This window comes from Mangifera indica, chromosome 12 (genome assembly GCF_011075055.1).
Source record: "Mangifera indica cultivar Alphonso chromosome 12, CATAS_Mindica_2.1, whole genome shotgun sequence".
Taxonomy (NCBI): Eukaryota; Viridiplantae; Streptophyta; class Magnoliopsida; order Sapindales; family Anacardiaceae; genus Mangifera; species Mangifera indica.
Window position 1 is genome coordinate 14,897,048 of NC_058148.1, and position 20,740 is coordinate 14,917,787.

Consider the following 20,740-nt stretch of genomic DNA (forward strand, 5'->3'; position numbering starts at 1 on the left):
TAATCACTTTCAAACATACATCTAGTTCATTGTATCTGCAAGAGATCTTCCTAATTGACATGTCCAACCTTAATGATCCAATTCATATAAGAAATTCCAGTAATGTACACAAGTGAAAAATGGGAGTATACAAGTCAAAGATTCAAGATTTTGGCAAAAATCAATACCCTTCTCCCCCTCAAAATAAGAAATCAGGGCAAGAAACTATAATATTTTTTATCTGGCCGATCCCACTCCAGGAAAATTTTTGTAGTTATTTCTGTTCTGTATTGGATGCAGCCTTTTGTTTCTCCAGCAATTTCCGAAGATAGGCCTGTCTTATTTTCTCACGGTGAGCTTCTGCTTGCTCTTGCCTGTGCAATTTGAGCTAAGAAGCTTTTTCCCTTGCTTGGTTTACTTCTTCATAAACTTCCCTGCAAAGGAGGAAAAACCATAAATCTGGAATGCTTCTTGATAGAATGACATACAGAATATAGATCATAGTAAATGATATCCGTTAGCAAACAACAACCATATATTGGCAGGCACTATTCTTCTTAAATGGTCCTATTCTTCTTTATGGCATGAAATTAGATTTTAGTGTACGTTCTGTTTGTCTTAGCAAAAATAGGTATAGTGTAATCCTTCTCCAGACAATGCAAAGCAAGATTCCCTTTCAAGAATACCTTGCCGATTCTATCATTTTATCATCACTCTGTTTTGTCTACTTCCCTATATTTCTTGTTCTCCATCACAATTTTTACTAGATAAGACATCTCCTTTTGTATTTCTTTCATCATTACCCACTTTCAAACTGCAATCCCTTTAGCGATTAAGAATTGCTCATTCTCCTCTCTTGCTGACTCTACTGACATTCCATTGTTCTTGTACATAACTCATCTAATATAGCTTAAAAGGCTCTACCATGGGTATAATCTCTAGTTTCTATTATTAATAACATATTGATTAGGTCAAGTATGCCCACATTAATTGAAAATCCATACACAATTACAACCGATATCTTGCTGAAAACATTTGGCAAACGATTCTAAGCTCACCAAAGGGTTGCCGTAAATTAAACATAAGCACCAATGGATATGTTACACTCTCCCAGAATTCTGTCAGAATCTGCACCCTAATCTCAACCAACTAAGAACAAAAAAAATTCAGAGTTATTACCTCACAAATCGTTTATGTTCATTGTTATCCATTGTTCAGTTGTTCTCGCAGGTGCTACAAATTTTATGTCAAAAAACATAGAAGAATCATCATTCTTACTTGCTTCGTCTTGTGCTGCTATGGTGACAGAAACATCATTGGCTTGAGGAGTGTTCCATGCCCTTAACGGAAAAGGTCCACACAAAACTTCTCCTTTTCTTCCTCATCCAACAATTCTCCCTTCACCAGTTTTTCATATAACTCAGCCTTCCTCTCCAAGGCCGCATAGCTTGCCGACCCAACCTTCACCGTTTTCAACTCAAGCTTGTCCCTTCATTTGTACACAACGAAACAACCATTAGTACAATAACAGACATCCCAAGTTGCACGTGTAAGCACAAGAGTCAAAATTTTGAAGCCCGAAATTGAGCTAATATAAACAATTCAATGAAAACCCAGAAAGGGGAAAGGAAGGTACTTGCGAGTGCGGGCTTCTATGCCGGAGTTCTTGGAGGAGAAGGAATCACGTGAGATAATCTTCTTCTTGGCGCGGTGGAACTCAACATCAGGACCGTTTAATTCTTTGGATTTTTTGGATTCTCCCTAGGATTTATAGAGCTAGGCCTTGAGTTCTAAGATAGAAGATGGACCCGCTCCTTCGATCGACCGCTGTTTCTTGGGCATGATTATGATTCCGTAAGCCATCCCAGCGGTTCAACCACAACCCTCTTCTTTCTCTCTTGTTCTTCCGCCATTAATGACCCCAATTTGGCTATTGAAGCTTTAATTGATTCGGACAATTGGTGATTGAAATTGATTGATAAGTGCTGCTCCTGCTGCTGCTAAATACAAGGTTTTTAAAACTGTCTTATTAGTTCATAATTCGACCGATTCAACTGGCTAGTTCAAGTCATTCACTAATTATTATATGAATTTCTTTAAGTAGATAGACAGAAAGATATGCCCAAATAACTGGGCAGGCTTGTTACTTAGATTGTCAGGTAGGTCCATGAGATGTGAAAGAGGCGAAGAAATATCCAGGTTTAATTTTGGTGTTTTTGCAATATGCCAAATCTGTTCCAACCATTGCTTTACTTGGTAAAGAAAGTTGCCTCTATGACCCTTAACGCTCATAGAGTCTTGTATCTCAAGGCACAAATTCCTTTCCAGGAAGAGTTGATACTGTCAATATTACTAGACTTTTACAGCATGGAAAAGATGAAGAAAGACATTCTCCATTAAATCCCCCATAAATTTAATATGATTTCAACAAAAATGTGCTTCTGCGGCTTCCTTGATTCTTATGTGTGCAATACGGCCATAGGAAAGAATAGAAATCAAACAAGGGATTAAGTCTGGTCAAACCCGATTCAACTGATTATGGTTAGTTCATCCGGTTGAATGGTTTAACCGAGCCATAAGCCAACCCAGTTTCTCATGCAAACCGTACTGGATTGTGAGTCAGTTTCCGGTTGAATTGACCAGTTCAATTTTGAAAACATTGGCTAAATCTTCTTTCTCATATTTTCTTTTCTCAGCCGTTGTGAGTAAAACAGCAGGCCGTTTGGATTGGAAATCGAGAGTTGGGTAAACCTCATAGACATTAGCATAATTATTAGAAAGTTATGTATCTTTGAATAATATCAGAAACACCCCTTTACAGTTGTGGTTCATCTTTAGAAGAATAATTTTACAGCTTCTTTATCATATATGCAAAATTTTGTGTCAGAAACTGGAAAGAAAGTGTAATAAAGAATTGACGAAATCATTGATAGAATAAGCCGAAAATGGTGATGTTTGATGCTTGAAGTGCATTCCCCAATCAAATGAATTTATCAAACCGGAAACTTTCAAGCACTATATGCTATTTCACATTAATAGCAGTATGTGCATAAATAATGAACATAAATTTATACACAAATGATGATACATATGATTAAGTATTATTTTATTTCAAAATAAAAAATACACAATCATATAATGACATACCACCGTATGTGTATAAGTTTATATTCGTTATTTATACAATAAGTTTTATTGATTTTATATATAGTTTTATTCATTTAACATACTTTATGTGTCATTTAGCATCATCCAGTACTGTCAACAGATTGAACCTGAATGGGATTTACAAGTACTGATAATACATTATCTTTCGTCTGACCAACTTCTATCCCATGCCCATCTCCATGCTGGTACATGCACTGAGCCATTCTGCCCAGGTTCATCGCAATTTCAATTAAAGTTCTCGACAAGTAAGGATTTTCAAGCCGATCTCTGTTCATCTTCATCCATGTCGCAGCAATCATCTCTCCTATGTGTTGTCGACCATCCTCCTGGGGCGCTCCAGTTTCATGCATGTAACATTGTATAGATTTCGGGACATCTCCTCTTTCCAATTCGTCCTGAATCACAAACATCATGAAAAGAAAATTACAGTTTATCATATAAACTGGAAACTACTGTTTTTGCTTAAAATCAATTGCAGAGGTTGTGGTGTTACTCAGCTCACCGATGATGTTCCTAAGTCGTCTGCAAGTCTCAAAAGCATTGATGACCAACGGATTATATTGCCATATTCTTCCAAGCATTCTATGGCCTCCTTTGTAAGTGGATCTATAACGAGAAAATAAGCATGCAGTAGACCCAAAGGACCTGATACAGAAATCCATGCATTGTTCATGTATTCTGCAAGGGTTGGGATGTGTCCGCCATGATACCATTTTGCCTCAAGTAAATAGCTTTTCCATAAATCTGCCCACTGAATCAATTCGCAATAATATTAATTACATGAATAACTAAAGAAATCATAACATGAAAATTTTGTAGATGTAAAATGTTGGTCAAGGAACTCCGCCCATTAAGATCTTGTTCGCTTTATGAACATGGTTTGTCATGGTTTTAAGCGTTCTGACAATGGATACAAATTGAGCCAAGTATAAACACCTTCTAGTCTACGTTTGGTTCAAATAAAAATGGGACAGCTCAAGTTTGTTGAGCAAAAAATAAGAGCAATTTGAGTTCAACTCAAACTCTAAGGTTGAAGTTTGTAGCATGGCTTGATATTATAGCTTGAGTTCTCAGCTCAATAACAAAAATACATTGTTTCACCCAGTAATGAACAAAATGACATCATTTTAAAAATTATTTAACATGACTCAAACCAACCCATGAACCAAACTCGAACCAAATCAAGTTATTGCTTGAATTATGAATTGGACTCTCTCTATCTCAAGTTTGTCTCAAGTTCAATCTAAATAAAATTGAATCAAACCAAACTAGCTTTTGAGACTGAGCTAGTGCAGTTCGAGTTCAACCCTACCCCAACCCACAGTCAAAATATTGGTTGCAGTTTTACAACTCAAATGGCAATTTGACGAACCAATCTTTTTTATATATCATTCCCAAACTTTGTGAGGTACTCATACACATAATATCTTGTGTTTTGTCAAGATGGGTTGAATTACCGCTTTCTTAAGACAAGGAATAATGTCAACTCCGTGCACTTTGAGAGCATGCAAAGCCATGTCGTTTACGAAATTGAGGAGAACAAGATAACAAATCTTCATATACTCTGGAAGCTGCTCTATTGCATTGACGTCCCATCTAAATTACAGAGCAAATTTGAGTGAAATTTATGTCTGCAATATCAAACTGTTCGGGTAAATATATATATGAACCACTAACCTTTCAATGACATCTGTGAAGAGCTCCAGTTCGTCCATTGTACCATAAACGTCATAAACATCCTCAATTGTTGTTGTTAGAGCATCCACCTTCGTCATCATCCTTCTGAAGTATCCAAACCGGGCCTCAGAGGCTAACCCCAAAGTCCAAAAGAAATGGAGCAGCAACCTGTCCCGTGCAAAACTTAGCTTCTCTCCAATACCTGTATTCCTCCACCAGCTTTATGGGACAAGAAACATAGTTACATCAATGTAAGAAGTGGTGGAGAGAATAAATATTGTAAGGTCCTGGTTCACACCGTCAAGATACTGCCAATTTGGACACACAATTTGTCCCGTTTTGTTTTTGGGTTTTGCAAAGTTTATGAACTCATAGATACATAACTAGTCTTGCAATGTGGACTGTCTATACATAACATCTCATTGGTGCTTTGTCGATGTAGGACCATTGCACAAGATCTTGGTCCAATGGCGTAGCTCAGTGTGTTTTAGACATATAGTCTATCATAGTTTGTTTGACCCATTGTATTTTAAATACATAGTTCATCATGATTTTATTTTTAAAGTTTGCAACTCAAAACATATTTTGACAATTTATGAATTCATAAGTTATTTAACCAGTTATGCAATGTAAGATGTATATGCATACTTAATAGTTCTTTTGAGCTTTGTTGATATAAGAATATTTCTCAAGATATTAGTCCTATTGGTTGACTAGTTTTGGAGGTGTTTTGTGTCGAGATAACCTGCTTCTTTTTGGGTAAGGTCGGTACATATAATAGGTTATGTCAAGATGTCATGGGAAGGCCTATAAATCAGTATGATATAACTCACAAAAATTCTAAAAAAATAAAAAAATATTTTTATGGGCCGCCTTACAAAAAGACCCATTAAGACACAATTTGTCGTGTCATAGGCAGGCACGACCCACCAAAACCCACAATTTTGTTGGATTTGCCTATTTTGACTTTATTTTCCTATCATTATATATTGTTTGTTTTGGACACATGCACTATTTGACCAATTTTGTATTATTATTACAAAATATTGTGGGATTTTCACAATACACATTTCTCACACCTGCTCCAGGTGAGATATGCCGATTAAGATCCATTTATTTCCAAAATATCAATATGAAAATGTAAACTAGATCAAGTACGATGTTCTTTGTTGCTGCGTACTTAGGTCTCAAATCGTTATATGTAAACACTTTAGCCACTTACCTTGACACATTTTTAAGATCATGTTGGTGCGTTGCTTGCAGCGTATTGAAATGGAGTTTAGCAAGCTCAAGCAAGATGGGGTTGAAGTCATGTCTCCTCTCATATACATCAATAAACCACCTAGCCTCCTAGTGCTATTGGGTCTCTACCACAAAAAATCTACCTAATTCATGATTAGTCTAACACTATTTATAACAAACTTAACCACCTTTAAATCCTAGATAACAGAATGAGATTTTATCAAAGTTCAAAATTCCTAGACGATAAGATAAACTCATCCAAGTCTTAAATGAGAAGATAAGATTTTATCAAAGTTCATGAGTCTCATTCCCTATAAAACCTTGGGCTCAACTAGGTCTTAGATGGGATGAGATTTTATCAAGAACCACACATACTGACATGAGAGCAAGTTCCATACACTTTATATATCCATTAGTGTTTAATTAGTGTTAAGGGATAAGATTTTTCCTCACATTTTATATATTCATACCCAACTTAATTCTTAGTGTGGGATATTTTACGGTTCCCACCTGTATAATTATTTAAATATGCTTTACCGTGTCCAACTTAATTTCCTTTATAGGCTTTAATTACCTGCTGAAACATCATAGTAATGTTGTCTTAGGAGTCTAAACTCCAGAGTTACCGCATATAAACTATCTTGTTTATGCTTGTTCTTGTAGACCCTATCAAGAATTCTCTTGATCTCATCTTCAAACTGATAAGATAATCCAAGTCTTTGTAAGACATCAATGAGCTCCAGCTGCTGTACAGAATCTACCGCAGTATCAAGCATCAGCCTTACTTCTTCCTTCAGCTTTTCAGCCCGTTCCTCAGATGATTTTCCCTACACGATATACACAAATTATAATTACAGGCCATAGTAAAACTCTAAAATTACTACTGTAGTTTTATAATTATACGCTACCAACCACATGGCTCTTCAGTGATTGAACAAAATCATCTCCCCAAATGGTAGGTTAGTAATTGGCTGATCACCTAACAATGGCTTCATCTGAGAGTTTGGCTGCACCATTGCATTTGTCTCTATGAGTGGATGCAGCACTCATTGAAGCGAGCTGATAATTAAGAGCCATTATTAAGAAGGTTCGTGTTTTTAAATTGCTTGGGATTAAACTCATCAATGTGGCTCTTTATATAGAATAATTTAACAGAGACGAGGCAACCTGCTGATCATATATACATATTTTTTTAAATTTTCCCGAACGGGAAATCCGTGTTCAATAGTCAAATACTTGACTGTTAACTAACTGATAGACTTCAGAATCTGTACCACAACTGTTTTTTGTTTTACATGTGATACATGCATGTCATCTAGATGCAATCCCATATTTCATATTTAATTTTTAATTAATTTTTTGAGTAAAAAATATCATCAACAATATTGTCAACTGAATAAATAGTATGATAGGATAGACAAACGAGAATTTGATTCAAACCAATTTGGATTAAATTCACCCATATTAATATGAATGGATTGAATTGGAAATTAAATAATGATCTGTAAATAGTGGAAGCATATGAGCCTCACCCTAACACCAATTAATAATAAGTCTAAGATGAGATAAATATAAATTCATGTGCTATAGATTGGAGATTTATCAAAAATGAAGATATCTACTACTAAACTCTAGAGAGAACTAAATTGTGGATTGGTTCAACACATCATATTATTCCAGGCACCATGATGAAGATGGGAAGAAAAGTTGGTCATCTCATTAAGAAAATGGAAGTGGACAAAAACAACATCCTTTTGAGCGCACAAAAATGTTGTTATGAGTTAGTTTACCTTATCAATTTTACCTTTTAACCTATTGAATTGTCTACGTTATATGCATAATTCATTATTTATATTTAAATTTTTTGAAATTTATAATCTAAAATATGTCTTTACAATTTAAAAGTTCACAAATTATTTAACTAATTTCTTTTTTCTATTATCATTTTTAAACAATATAGAGATACTCATACAATACCTGGACTTAACATTGTTTAAAATCAAAATTATTTAACTAGACTCTAGTCTAGAGTCACATAAAAACCCATGTTTAGAACTTCAAAGCACAAAATTAACATGTGTTTCCATGCAAAAGAAAAATTGCAGAAAAAGACTAAAAAAGGATGAAGGATGATATCTTGAAAGGAGATTCTGATTAAGACATGTTAAATGCTTTAATCCAATGAAATGATAATATATTTAAAACATTGAAAGTCGCAGTAATGACAGCTCTTGCATTATAATGAAAATGAGTAGTTTTTGAAGAGAACAAAAACCTGATAATCACAGATTTGGTAGGCAGTCAATGTCCCTCTAATAGAATTTAGTAATGTAAATTTGAATAAAGATATGTATGAACATTGAATCGCATGCAAGTGTCTGCCAACCAAGTGAAAACAAAATTTGAGAACATGGGACTGCCATACTAAAAACAACTTTTGCTTTTCTTCTTGTTGATTATTCTTAATTTTTTCTTTTGGTAGTTGCAAAAAAGTTACAGAAAATTGGATTGTAGAAAAGCAATATGTCACAGCAAGGACTTCATCACTAGTGCAAACTGTAAGGTTTATAAATTCGAACTGAGCTCCAATTGATCTTTATTAAAACTCGATTCGAATCCACCTTTAGGTGCCAGTTTAATGGATGATTCTCACAGCCAGTCCATTGTTAGAAAGAACCTTTTACAACTTAAAAGAATTAGCACTTTGGGAACTGGTTGAACACCAGAATACCAAGGCCTTTAATAGTTTTGTACCTAAAATTCAAAAAATTACTGGATAAAATAAAAAAAAGTAACAGGATGACGGAGGTGGATCATATTAGAGCTCAATAGTGCGACCAAACGAGTGCCTAAAAGCTAAAACACAGAATTCCCCCATTTGTTCCAAGTACCATCGTCAAACAGTCGAACCAACTACTTGATTCTGAATGGTTGATGCAATTGGGTCAATCCAAGGCACTCTCATTCTCACTCTCACTCTCAGCAAAATTCATCCCACCCATGACGTTAAGCCTGATTCGAGAAGATAGCAAAGTCATCAGAAATCTACTTTAATGACAAAATACCTGATAAACAGTAACATCCCATAGAAGAACATTGATGGTAAGCAAAACATAAATTTCGAAATGCAAAAAAGCAAAAAAGGTTCACTCAGTCTTATAACCTAATATTCTCAACAAAAAAAGGTATCCATTGAAGAAAATAAGTGGCAAGACAACTACCAAAAATTCGTCTTAATAGTCCTGGAGTCCTCGATTATCAAATGATTTGAGTTACAAAAACAAGTTCGGCCTCGTTGCCTTGTATGTAGTTTTAAGCTTCCTAGTTGGTGGCCTAACCTTCCTGAACACCAAGGGACAAGTTTGCCCCCTACATTTATACACAAAGAAACAAAAATTTGTACAACATTATACATCCCAAGTTGCACGTCTAAGCAAAAGAGTTAATATTTAGAAGCCTGAAATTGAGCTAATCTAAACAATTCAACGAAAACCCAGAAAGGGAAAAGGAAGGTACTTGAGAGCATGGGCTTCGACGCCGGAGTTCCTGGAGGAGAAAAGCATCACGTGAGGTAATCTTCTTCTTGGCGCGGCGAAACTCGACATCCTGACTGTTCAATTCTTTGGATTTTTTGGATTCTTCCTGGGATTTATGGAGGTCGGCCCTGACTTATAAGATAAAAGATGGACCCACTACTTCGATTGAGCGTTGTTTCTTGGGCATGAGCGATGATTCCGTAAGCCATCCCAGCGATTCAACCACAACCCTCTTCTTTCTCTCTTGTTCTTCCGCCATTAATGATCCAATTTCACTATTGAAGCTTTAATTGATTCGGACAATTGGGGATTGAAATTGCTTGATAAGTGCTGCCCTTGCTGCTGCTGCTAGATCTTCTTTCCCGTAATTTCTCTTCTTCGCCGTAGTGTGTAAAACGACACGCAGTTTGGATTGGAAACCGGAGTTGGGTAACTATTGTTGACACTCCTAATATTAAAAAAATTTACTAGAAAGTTCTGTATCTTTGAATAATGTCATAAATACCCCTTTACAGTTGCAGTTCATCTTTAGAAGATTAATTATAGAATTTCTTTATTAAACAGAAAAAATTTTGTGTCAGAACTTAAAAGAGAAGGCTCAGCAAGAATCCATAAAATCATTGGGAGAATACTCAAGGGTTTGTCGATTTAACCGAAGAAGGGATGTGTGTCAAAGAATAAAGAAATATAAAAGTTTTATACAATTTCGATATTAAAAATTTTTTTTAAATTTGTGTTAATTTAATATTACATTATAATTTAAAAAATAATAAAAATATACCCAAATTGGAGCAAAATTAAATGGGATTTGTTCATTGGTACCATTCCCCAATCAGTCAATCAAACGTGTATCACAACTTTCAAGCACTAGGTGTATTTTACATGTTTTTTAGGGGTGTTTAATTTGAATAGTATTTTATTATTAAAATTAGTAAATTACTTTAAAAATAAATTATCTTGAAAATTATTAGGTATAAATTAATACTATATTTGATAAAATTAGTAAGTATAAATAATTATTGTACTTGGTTAGAAATAATAAAAAAATTCTAATATATTATTTTACTTAAATACCTTTGAATATAATTATTCTAAAATATTTTTATGTTATTTGTCATATTAATTGAAAATAAAATTATTTTTATTCAAAAATTAGTAAATAATAATATAATTATAATAAAATCAAGATTCGTAAATGTAATAATCAGATTACCACCTATATTACTTATCACATCAATATTTATAATAAAATATTATCGTCATTTTTTATTATAATAAATTAGATAAAATAATATAAATAATGGAAGATAAATTATCAAAATAATTTTTATAAAACTCCCTTAGTGTCACCCAGCGTCAGCTTGTGCTTTCGATCTACTAATGTCAACAGTTTATTGAAGGGAATGAATTTTTTTAAGTGGTAGAACTTTTAAATTAACTTCTTTATAGCACTAAACTTTAATATTTTAATATTAAAGGTATCTAATTTTCGCGAAATTCAGTTTAAATTATTAAACTACCATATTTTTAAAACAAAATAAATAAATTATTCATCTGATTTCACTAAAACAATTAAATGAAAAAAAAATTTCTATCTCATGATATAGGAAAAAAAACATAATGAGATATATATATATATTTTTCATTTTATTTTTGAATTTATGTTTTTTTATACACCTTTAAAAATTCATCTAGTCTAATTTTAAATAATTAAATTACTAAAAAATAATTAAAATTTTAAAAATATCTTAAAAATTACTCAAACAAGATTCTGTCAGTTTTGACTAATTCATTGATTTTGATCAAATTTGATCCAGTTAATAAATAAATTATTTTTTAATGTTAATCGGACTATACTTAAAGTCAGCTTTCTGTTTAATTGGTTGAACAAGTTGGTTCGAACTAGTTTTCAAAACAATGGAAAACATGTAAAGATATTAAAATATGATGAGAAATGAAATGAGAAATATTATTTATAATAAGTGGAGCGAAAAGTCTCACTTGAAAACCTTTATATTCAACTACCATTTCATTTCATTTACTTTTTGTGACAGCGCCTAAATTGATTAATTTAATTCAGTCCCAACGAAAATCACATGTCACTAAAATTAAATAATATATTAATTTTACTCACACGATATTATTTTATAAAATATTGAATTCAATGTAAATAATATGTTAATGAGATTAAATAATATATTAATTTTAATCACATTAATATTTAGTTAAAAATTGACTTCCACCTAAATCCCGTGTTACTAATATAAATAGTATATTAATTTTAATCATTCGATATTATTTTATAAAACATTAAATTCAATGTAAATAATATGTTAGTGAGATTAAATAGTCTATTAATTTTAATCACACATTATTATTTTATAAAATGTTAAATTTAACATAAATCACTTGTTACTAAGGTTAAATAATATATTGATTTTAATCATACAATATGTGACAGAGGGTATAGGCTGACCCAAACCCTTTCTTTTCAGCGTGGCACAGCCACGGGCTATCCGAGCCATGTTGCAGGTCTAGACTTCAGGCCTATGGGCCAATTTGATACTTTAACACTTTTAAAAAAAATTAAAAATTTCGTAAAATTTGTTGTTCTACACCTACAAAAGCCATTTTGGCCAGACCAGTAGCCATTGGCTTGACCAAAAAACTCTTCTTTAATTATTTTTTACAATTTTTTTTATATAAACCCACTTCCCTCCCCCAATTCATACACTAATTCTTTCAATTTCTCATTCTTCTCAATCTCACACTCTCTTATCAATTTGTCATTCACAAACTCTTTCGATCTACAATCAATATTTATGTGTATAAAATTTAGTTTCCGTTTTTGTTGCAATTTTGTCAATCAATCATTATTTTTCATTCATCAAAATATTATAAATTGATCAAAGCTAAAATGAATTTAATATGTTTTGATACTATGACAAATGTTATTGAGAGTGCATGTGGAGTAGGAGCATCAAAACATCAAAGTGAGAGAGTCACATGCTTGATGGGAAAAAAATCGGAAGTAGATTAATTCTACAACAATGTGCAAACACTGTAGACAAACTCAAATGTAGTTAGACATGTCGATTGGATTAGACTAGCCAAACCCAAAGCACAAAAAAATGGCATGAACCGCTACTATAGCAAGTCATGCCACGCTATGCCATGGGGCTAGCTCACATGGCAGCTCAACTTATGCACTATTTACATAATAATTAAATAATTAATTAAAAATATAATATAAAAAATTAAAAATATTAAGAAAATATGAAAATTTTAGACTTCAAAAAATTCTTTACACTAATCTCATATGTATAAAATAAATAAAATTTTAATTTAGTTGAAACATGATTTTGAACTTTTATTTATGATGGATGAAGAAAGTAAATGATTTTATTCTTTTAGATATAAAATTTTTTGTCAAATACAAAAATATGTCACATCTAAAAGAATACAATCACTCACTTCATTCATCTATTATAAATAAAAGTTAAACAACTTAAATTTTGGATTTTGCATTGGTAAGATTAATCATAGGAACTCAACTTATCTATTATAAATAAATTTATCATAATTTAATTTCTTTATATATTTTCTTTTGTTAGAAAATATGATTTAAAATAATTATTTAATAAAAAAAATTTTTTATTAAAATTAATGACGCCAAAGGCCTTTAGGTTGACTTGTTAGGAGTCCACCCTGAGACACTCTTATATTTATTGGATCGTGTTGTGGGTCTTAAGGATTTTTCGGATTGCTCCAACCCACTAACACCTCTAAATGCGATTGAAGCTCCAGTGCATACTTCAGTAATCCCGGAAAATATTCATCTTCACCTTCCTCCCTTGATATACTCCTTCAGGTATGAGGCCGCATAGCTTGCCAACCCATCCTTCACCGCTCTCAACTCAAGCTTGTCCCTTCATTTATACACAATGAAACAACCATTAGTACAATAATGGACATCCCAAGTTGCACGTGTAATCACAAGAGGTAAACTTTTGAAGCCCGAAATTGAGCTAATATTATAAACAATTCAATGAAAACCCAGAAAGGGCCAAGGAAGGCACTTGAGAGCGCGGAATTCGACGCCGGAGTTCTTGGAGGAGAAGGAATCAAGTGAGGTAATCTTCTTCTTGGCGTGGTGGAACTCAATATCAGGACCGTTCAGTTCTCCCGATATTTTGGATTCTTCCTGGGATTTATAGAGCTGGGCCTTGAGTTCTAAGATAGAAGATGGACCCACTCCTTCGATTGAGCGTTGTTTCTTGGTCATGATTGATGATTTCGTAAGCCGTCCCAGCAATTCAACCACAACCATCTTCTTTCTCTCTTGTTCTTCCGCCATTAATGACCCCAATTTGGCTATTGAAGCTTTAATTGATTCGGACAATTGTGGATTGAAATTGATTTATTAGTGCTGCTCCTGCTCCTGCTGCTAAATCTTCTTTCTCGTAATTTCTTTTAAGAAAAGGCCAATGCGTTTGTTTTTGCAAGATTTTAAAAAAAGCTAAGCAACACTACGAGGACTTTTATCCTAGAGTAGGGATGAGCAACACATCCCAAACCTCGTCCAATGCCCTTTTCAGGGATCTATACTTGCCTATTTGGTAGTTTAAAAAAGATTAATTTTACAATTTCTTTATTAAACAGGGAAAATTTTGTGTCAGCAAAAATCGACGAAATTATTGAGAAAATGAGTTGGAAATAAGGATATTGATGCCTAGAGCACATTTGAAAGTCATATTATCACTGCAGATGATGGCTAGGGTTTGTTGACTTAAAAAAGAAAGGATATGGGTGAAAGGAAAATAAAAGGAGATTCGAATCGGGTTTGCCTGTAAGCACCATTCCCCAATCAAACGAACTAATTAAAACTGTATCACAACTTTCAAGCACTATAGGCTATTTTACATTCTCTTTGGTGGTGTTATGTATGAGTGCTGCTCTTGCTGCTGCTAAATCTTCTTTCTCGTAATGTCTTTTCTCCGCCGTGCTGAGTAAAACGACATGCAGTTTGGTTTGGAAATCGAGAGTTGGGCAAATGTTATTGACACCCCTTTACAGTTGCGGTTCATCCTTAGAAGATTAATTTTACAATTTCTTTATCAAACTAGCAAAATTCTGTCTCAGAAACTTAAAAGAGAAGTGTAAGAAAGAAATGATGAAATAGTGATGTTGACGCTTGGGATTCATTTGGAAGTCAAATCGTCAGATTTTGTTGGTTAAAAGGAAGACGAGGTACAGGTAACAGGAAAATGAAAAGAGTATAAGAGGGAAATTGAAATTTTTACCCATATTTGGGTTCATGTATGCATTTATATCATACTTTTTACACTCTAAATATTTTTATCACTTTATATGATAGGATGTTTAAATTACCCTTATTTTCAACCTTGAGAAACCAAAACAAAGTTTACAGTATTATTTCCTTTTAATGCACTATAAAGAGAGAACATATATAAATATTTAGTATCAATATTTGAAACAAGATTTATATACATGTGTTAGATAAAATCAAGTGAATTTAAAATTGTTGAGTTTAAATTTTTAGATCAAATACAAAAATTGTAAACTCAAGAAACTGATTTTGGTTGAAAAGATTATTTTGAAAGGGGGGTTAACAACACAAATTTGGGGGTTGACCTAAAATTTACTTAAAGGGGTTGAAGGGGTTGGCGCCAACCCCTTAATGTAAATTAAAGGGCCAACCCCTTTGTATAAAAAAAAATTAAGGGGTTGGCGTATCTCCAACCCCTTTATTTTTTATTTAAATAAATTTTTTATTTTGGTTTTATTTAATTTTTATATAAATATATATATTTATATTTATTTTGGTTTTATTTAATTTTAGTTTGGGTGTTGGTGAAGTCAAGCTCTAGGCTGGCGACGCTAACCCGGGTTGGCGAAAAATTTTCATATCATAATTTTTATATTTTTTGACCATCAATACAACATTAAACAACAATATAACAACTTTAAATAATGAAAACAATATTAAATAACAACATTAAATAATCTAACAACATAAAATCACAACAAAATTAAATTTCACATGAATCAACCATACATCATTTGATTTTCAATTATTCATAAAGAAAACACATAACATATGAGCTTTATAATGGCTTTCTTATGGATTTTATTGTTCAATCACATGTGTTCTCTATTGAAGAAGTGTTTTTCCCATGTTGCAGAGATTCCTTCCTCATTGGAAGACTGAAGAAAAAAATTTTCTCTTTCTACATGTAGGAGTTACATCAACAAGGGTATTTTGGAAAAATAAAATACTATTATGTTATTTTTGTTTAGACTTTCAAATGGGTGTTATATATGTATACACGGTCAAAAAAAAGATAAAAATTTCAATTTCTCATATTCGGATCCAGTTTGCTCATAGCTACCATTCCCCTATAGAAAAATTAATCAATCCCGACTAAGAACTTTCAAGCTCTATTGGGTATTTTATATTAGTAATATTACGTGCCTAATGAATGAACACAAATTTATACATAAATGATAATACATATGATTAAATATTATTTTATCTCTAATTCAAAGTCACACAATCATATAATAATAAGTTATCGTTTGTATATAAATTTATACTCATTTATACACTTTGTTTTATTAATTTTCCATATAGTTTTATTGATTTTACATTCTCTTTGTGTCATTTAGCATCATTCACTGCTGTCAACAGATTGAATCTGAATAGGATTTACTAGTACAGATAATACATTATCTCTGGTCTGACCAACTTCAATCCCAAAACCATCTCCATGCTGGTACACGCACTGGGCCATTCTGCCCAGATTCATTGCAATGTCAATGAAAGTTGTCGACAAGTGAGGATTTTCAAGCCGATCTCTGTTCATCTTCATCCATGTCGCAGCAATCATCTCTCCTATGTGTTGTCGACCATCCTCCTGGGACGCTCCAGTTTCATGCATGTAACATTGTATAGATTTCGGGACATCTCCTCTTTCCAATTCGTCCTGAATCACAAACATCATGAAAAGAAAATTACAGTTTATCATATAAACTGGAAACTACTGTTTTTGCTTAAAATCAATTGCAGAGGTTGTGGTGTTACTCAGCTCACCGATGACGTTCCTAAGTCGTCTGCAAGTCTTAAAAGCATTGATGACCAACGGATTATATTGCTATATTCTGCCAAGCATTCTATGGCCTCCTTTGTAAGTGGATCTGTATCGAGAAAATAAGCATGCACTAGAAGCACAGGACCTGATATGGAAATCCATGCATTGTTCATGTATTCTGCAAGGGTCGGGATGTGTCCGCCATGGTACCATTTTGCCTCCAATTGATAGCTTTTACATAAATCTGTCCACTGAATCAATTCGCAATAATATTAATTACACGAATAACTTAAGAAATCATGACATGAAAATTTTGTAAACGTGACATGTTGGTCAAGGAACTTGGCCCATTAAGATCTTGATCGCTTTATAAGCATAGTTTGTCATGGTTTTAAGAGTTTGGTTTGAGCTAGGTTCGAATAAAAATGAAATTAATAAGAGTTTGTTGAGTTAAAAATAAGAGTTGTTTGAGTTTAACTCAATCCCAAAAGTTGAAGTTTGTAACTCAACTTGATTTTACGGTTTGAATTCTCAGCTCAATGATAAAAAGACCTTGTTTTACCCAATAATAGGTAAAATAACATCATTTTGACAATTATTAAATATGACTAAAATCAAACTGTGAGTTAAACTAAAACCAAATTGATTTATTACCTGACTTATAAACTGCACTCCCTATAACTTAAATTTATCTCAAGTTCAATCTAAATGAATTCAAACTAAATCAAATTAAACCAAACTAGTTTTTAAGATTGAGTCAGTTCAGTTCAAATCCAACTCTATCCTAACTCCCAATCAAGATATTGTTCGCAATTTTACAACTTAAAAAGCGACTTGACAAACCAATTTTTCTTATATTATTCCCAAACTTTGTGAGATACTCATACACATAATATCTCGTGCTTTGGCAGGATGGGTTGAATTACCGCTTTCTTAAGGCAAGGAATAATGTCAACTCCGTGCACTTTGAGAACATGCAAAGCCATGTCGTTTACGAAATTGAGGAGAACAAGATAACAAATCTTCATATACTCTGGAAGCTGCTCCATTGCATTGACGTCCCATCTAAATTACAGAGCAAATTTGAGTGAAATTCATGTCTGCAATATCAAACTGTTGGGCTAAATATATATGAATCTCTAACCTTTCAATGGCATCTGTGAAGAGTTCCAGTTCGTCCATTGTACCATAAACGTCATAAACATCGTCAATTGTTGTTATCAGAACAGCCGCCTTCGTCAACATCCTTCTGAAGTATCCAAACCGGGCCTCGGGTTTTAGCCCCAAAGTCCAGAAGAAATTCACCAGCAATCTGTCCCGTGCAAAACTTAGCTTCTCTCCATGACCTGTATTCCTCCACCAGCTTTATGGGACAATAAACATAGTTATATCAATGTAAGAAATGGTGGGAGAAAATAAATATTGTAATGTCCTGGTTTACACTGTCAAGGTATTTCTGATTTAGACACACAATTTGTCATGTTTTGTTTTTGATGCTTTGTCAATATAAGACCATTGCACAAGATCTTGGTCTAACGGTATGACTTAGTGTGCTTTAGACATAGTTTATCACAATTTGCCTAACCCATTACACTTTAAATATACAGTTCATCATGATTTTACTTCTAAAGTTTGTAACTCAAAGCACATATTGACAATGTATAAATTCACAATTTATTTAACCAATTATGCAATGTGAGATGCACTTGTATAGCGAATAGTTCTTTTGAGCTTTGTTGATCAAAGACTATTTCTCAAGATACTGGTCCTATTAGTTGACTAAATTTAGCGGTGGGTTGTGTTGAGGTTACCCTATTCTTTTCAAGCAAGGCCTATAAACATAACAAGTTATGTCGAAATGTCTTTAGAAGAACTACAAGTTGGCATGACATGACTCAAAAAAATTCTAAAACATACAAAATATATTTTTATATGCCAACCGATAAAAAAGTCTGTTAAAATTGTGTCATAGGCTAGCACAACCCACCAAAATGCAAAATTTTGTTGGATTTGTCTTTTTTGACCTTACCTAGCCCATCAGCATCAAAGTATTGTTCATTTTGGATACATACTCAATCACATATTATCTTACTAGTCTTGTCTTATTCTTGCCTAATACTACAGGTTGTTCACCTAATGCATCTCTCATACTTGTTCCGAGTGAGATTTGCCGATTAATATCCACTTATTTCCAAAATATCAACGTGAAAATGTAAGCTCCATCAAGTACGATGCTCTTTGTCACTGCATAATTAGGTCTCAAATTGGCATATATAAACAGTTTAGCCACTTACCTTGACACATATTTAAGATCTTGCTGGTGCGTTACTTGCAATGTATCGAAATGGAGTTTAGCAAGCTCAAGCAAGATGGGGTTGAAGTCATATCTCGTCTCATATACATCGATAAACCACCTAGCCTCCATCCTTGGCGCCCTCCAGTGCAGTGGAAGCTCCAATGCATGCTTCATTAATTTGGAAATATATTCATCTTCACCTACCTTATCCTTGATATAATCCTTCAGTTATGAGACAGCAAAATTTCTGACAGAATGGAACATTTTACTCTCTTCCTCTTTCAATAGAAAAGCAGCTTCATACAGAGATAAAATTCTTTTGCAATCATCACTATCACATGAATGGAAGCTTCCCTTCTCATCACTAAAACTACTGAAAACTTCTGCAAAAAGAAGACGCAATTTCAATGTTACCTAGAATGTCTCTCAGAATCAGTATTATTGTATGTGATACGAACTCGAACAGTAAAGTTGTTAGAATAAAGTTATTATTAGAGTCATATTAAAGCTATTGGGTTGCTAATACCGAAAATTTACCTAATTCACCACCAATCTAACACCATTCATAACAAACTCAATAACCGTTAAGTCCTAAATGATAGGATAAGATTTTACCAAAGTTCAAAATTCCTAAACGACAGACTAGTGTCAAGAGGTATGACTTTCCCTCACACTTTATATAATCACACCCAACTTAATTCCCAACATGGATACTTACCGCTTCCACAGTAGTTAATTATTCAAATACGCATTGCCCTGTCCAACTTAATTTCCTTTATAGGCTCTGAATTACCTGCAGAAACATCATAGTAATGTTGTCTTAGGAGTCTAAACTCCAGAGCTACCGCATATAAACTAACTTGTTTATGCTTGTTCTTGTAGACCCTATCAAGAATTCTCTTGATCTCATCTTCAAACTGATAAGATAATCCAAGTCTTTGTAAGACATCAATGAGCTCCAGCTGCTGTACAGAATCTACCGCAGTATCAAGCATCAGCCTCACTTCTTCCTTCAGCTTTTCAGCCCGTTCTTCAGATGATTTCTCCTACACGATATACACAAATTATAATTACAGGCCATAGTAAAACTCTAAAATTACTACTGTAGTTTTATAATTATACGCTACCAACCACGTGGCTCTTCAGTGATTGAACAAAATCATCTCCCCAAATGGTAGGTTGGTAATTGGCTGATCGCCTAACAATGGCTTCATCTGAGAGTTTGGCTGCACCATTGCATTTGTCTCTATGAGTGGATGCAGCACTCATTGAAGCGAGCTGATAATTAAGAGCCATTATTAAGAAGGTTCTAGTTTTTTAAATTGCTTGGGATTGAACTCATCAATGTGGCTCTTTATATAGAATAATTTAACAGAGACGAGGCAACCTGCTGATCATATATACAAATTTTTTTAAATTTTCCCGAACGGGAAATCCGTGTTCAATAGTCAAATACTTAACTGTTAACTAACTGATAGACTTCAGAATCTGTACCACAACTGTTTTTTGTTTTACATGTGATACATGCATGTCATCTAGATGCAATCCCATATTTCATATTTAATTTTTAATCAATTTTTTGAGTAAACAATATCATCAACAATATTGTCAACTGAATAAATAGTATGATAGGATAGACAAACGAGAATTTGATTCAAACCAATTTGGATTAAATTCACCCATATTAATATGAATGGATTGAGTTGGAAATTAAATAATTATCTGTAAAT

At 33.3% G+C, this 20,740-nt stretch overlaps 2 protein-coding genes, 1 long non-coding RNA gene and 1 pseudogene across 3 annotated transcripts; all 4 read right to left on the minus strand.

The window, feature by feature from the left end:
• Nucleotides 1–3,227: 3,227 nt before the first annotated feature.
• Nucleotides 3,228–7,151, minus strand: LOC123192120 ((-)-alpha-terpineol synthase-like). The gene is given in 7 exon segments (XM_044604575.1): nt 3,228–3,542; nt 3,650–3,898; nt 4,605–4,743; nt 4,825–5,043; nt 6,047–6,174; nt 6,651–6,893; nt 6,979–7,151. Coding segments are annotated over 7 exon segments (1,458 nt in total). The 5' UTR covers nt 7,144–7,151.
• A 1,481-nt stretch (nt 7,152–8,632) lies between these two features.
• LOC123192810 lies at nt 8,633–10,257 on the minus strand. The gene is made up of 2 exons (XR_006496938.1): nt 9,583–10,257; nt 8,633–9,078 (listed from the first exon to the last, which is right to left on the minus strand). It is a non-coding gene; the product is annotated as an uncharacterized LOC123192810 (long non-coding RNA).
• A 3,186-nt stretch (nt 10,258–13,443) lies between these two features.
• LOC123192121 (uncharacterized protein At4g18257-like) lies at nt 13,444–13,959 on the minus strand. Its single transcript, XM_044604576.1, has 2 exons — nt 13,682–13,959; nt 13,444–13,531 (listed from the first exon to the last, which is right to left on the minus strand). Exons 1-2 carry the CDS (start codon nt 13,957–13,959, stop codon nt 13,444–13,446), a joined length of 366 nt encoding a protein of 121 aa, XP_044460511.1.
• Nucleotides 13,960–16,217: 2,258 nt separating this feature from the next.
• On the minus strand, nt 16,218–20,342 carry LOC123192799 (annotated as a pseudogene).
• Nucleotides 20,343–20,740: the final 398 nt, after the last annotated feature.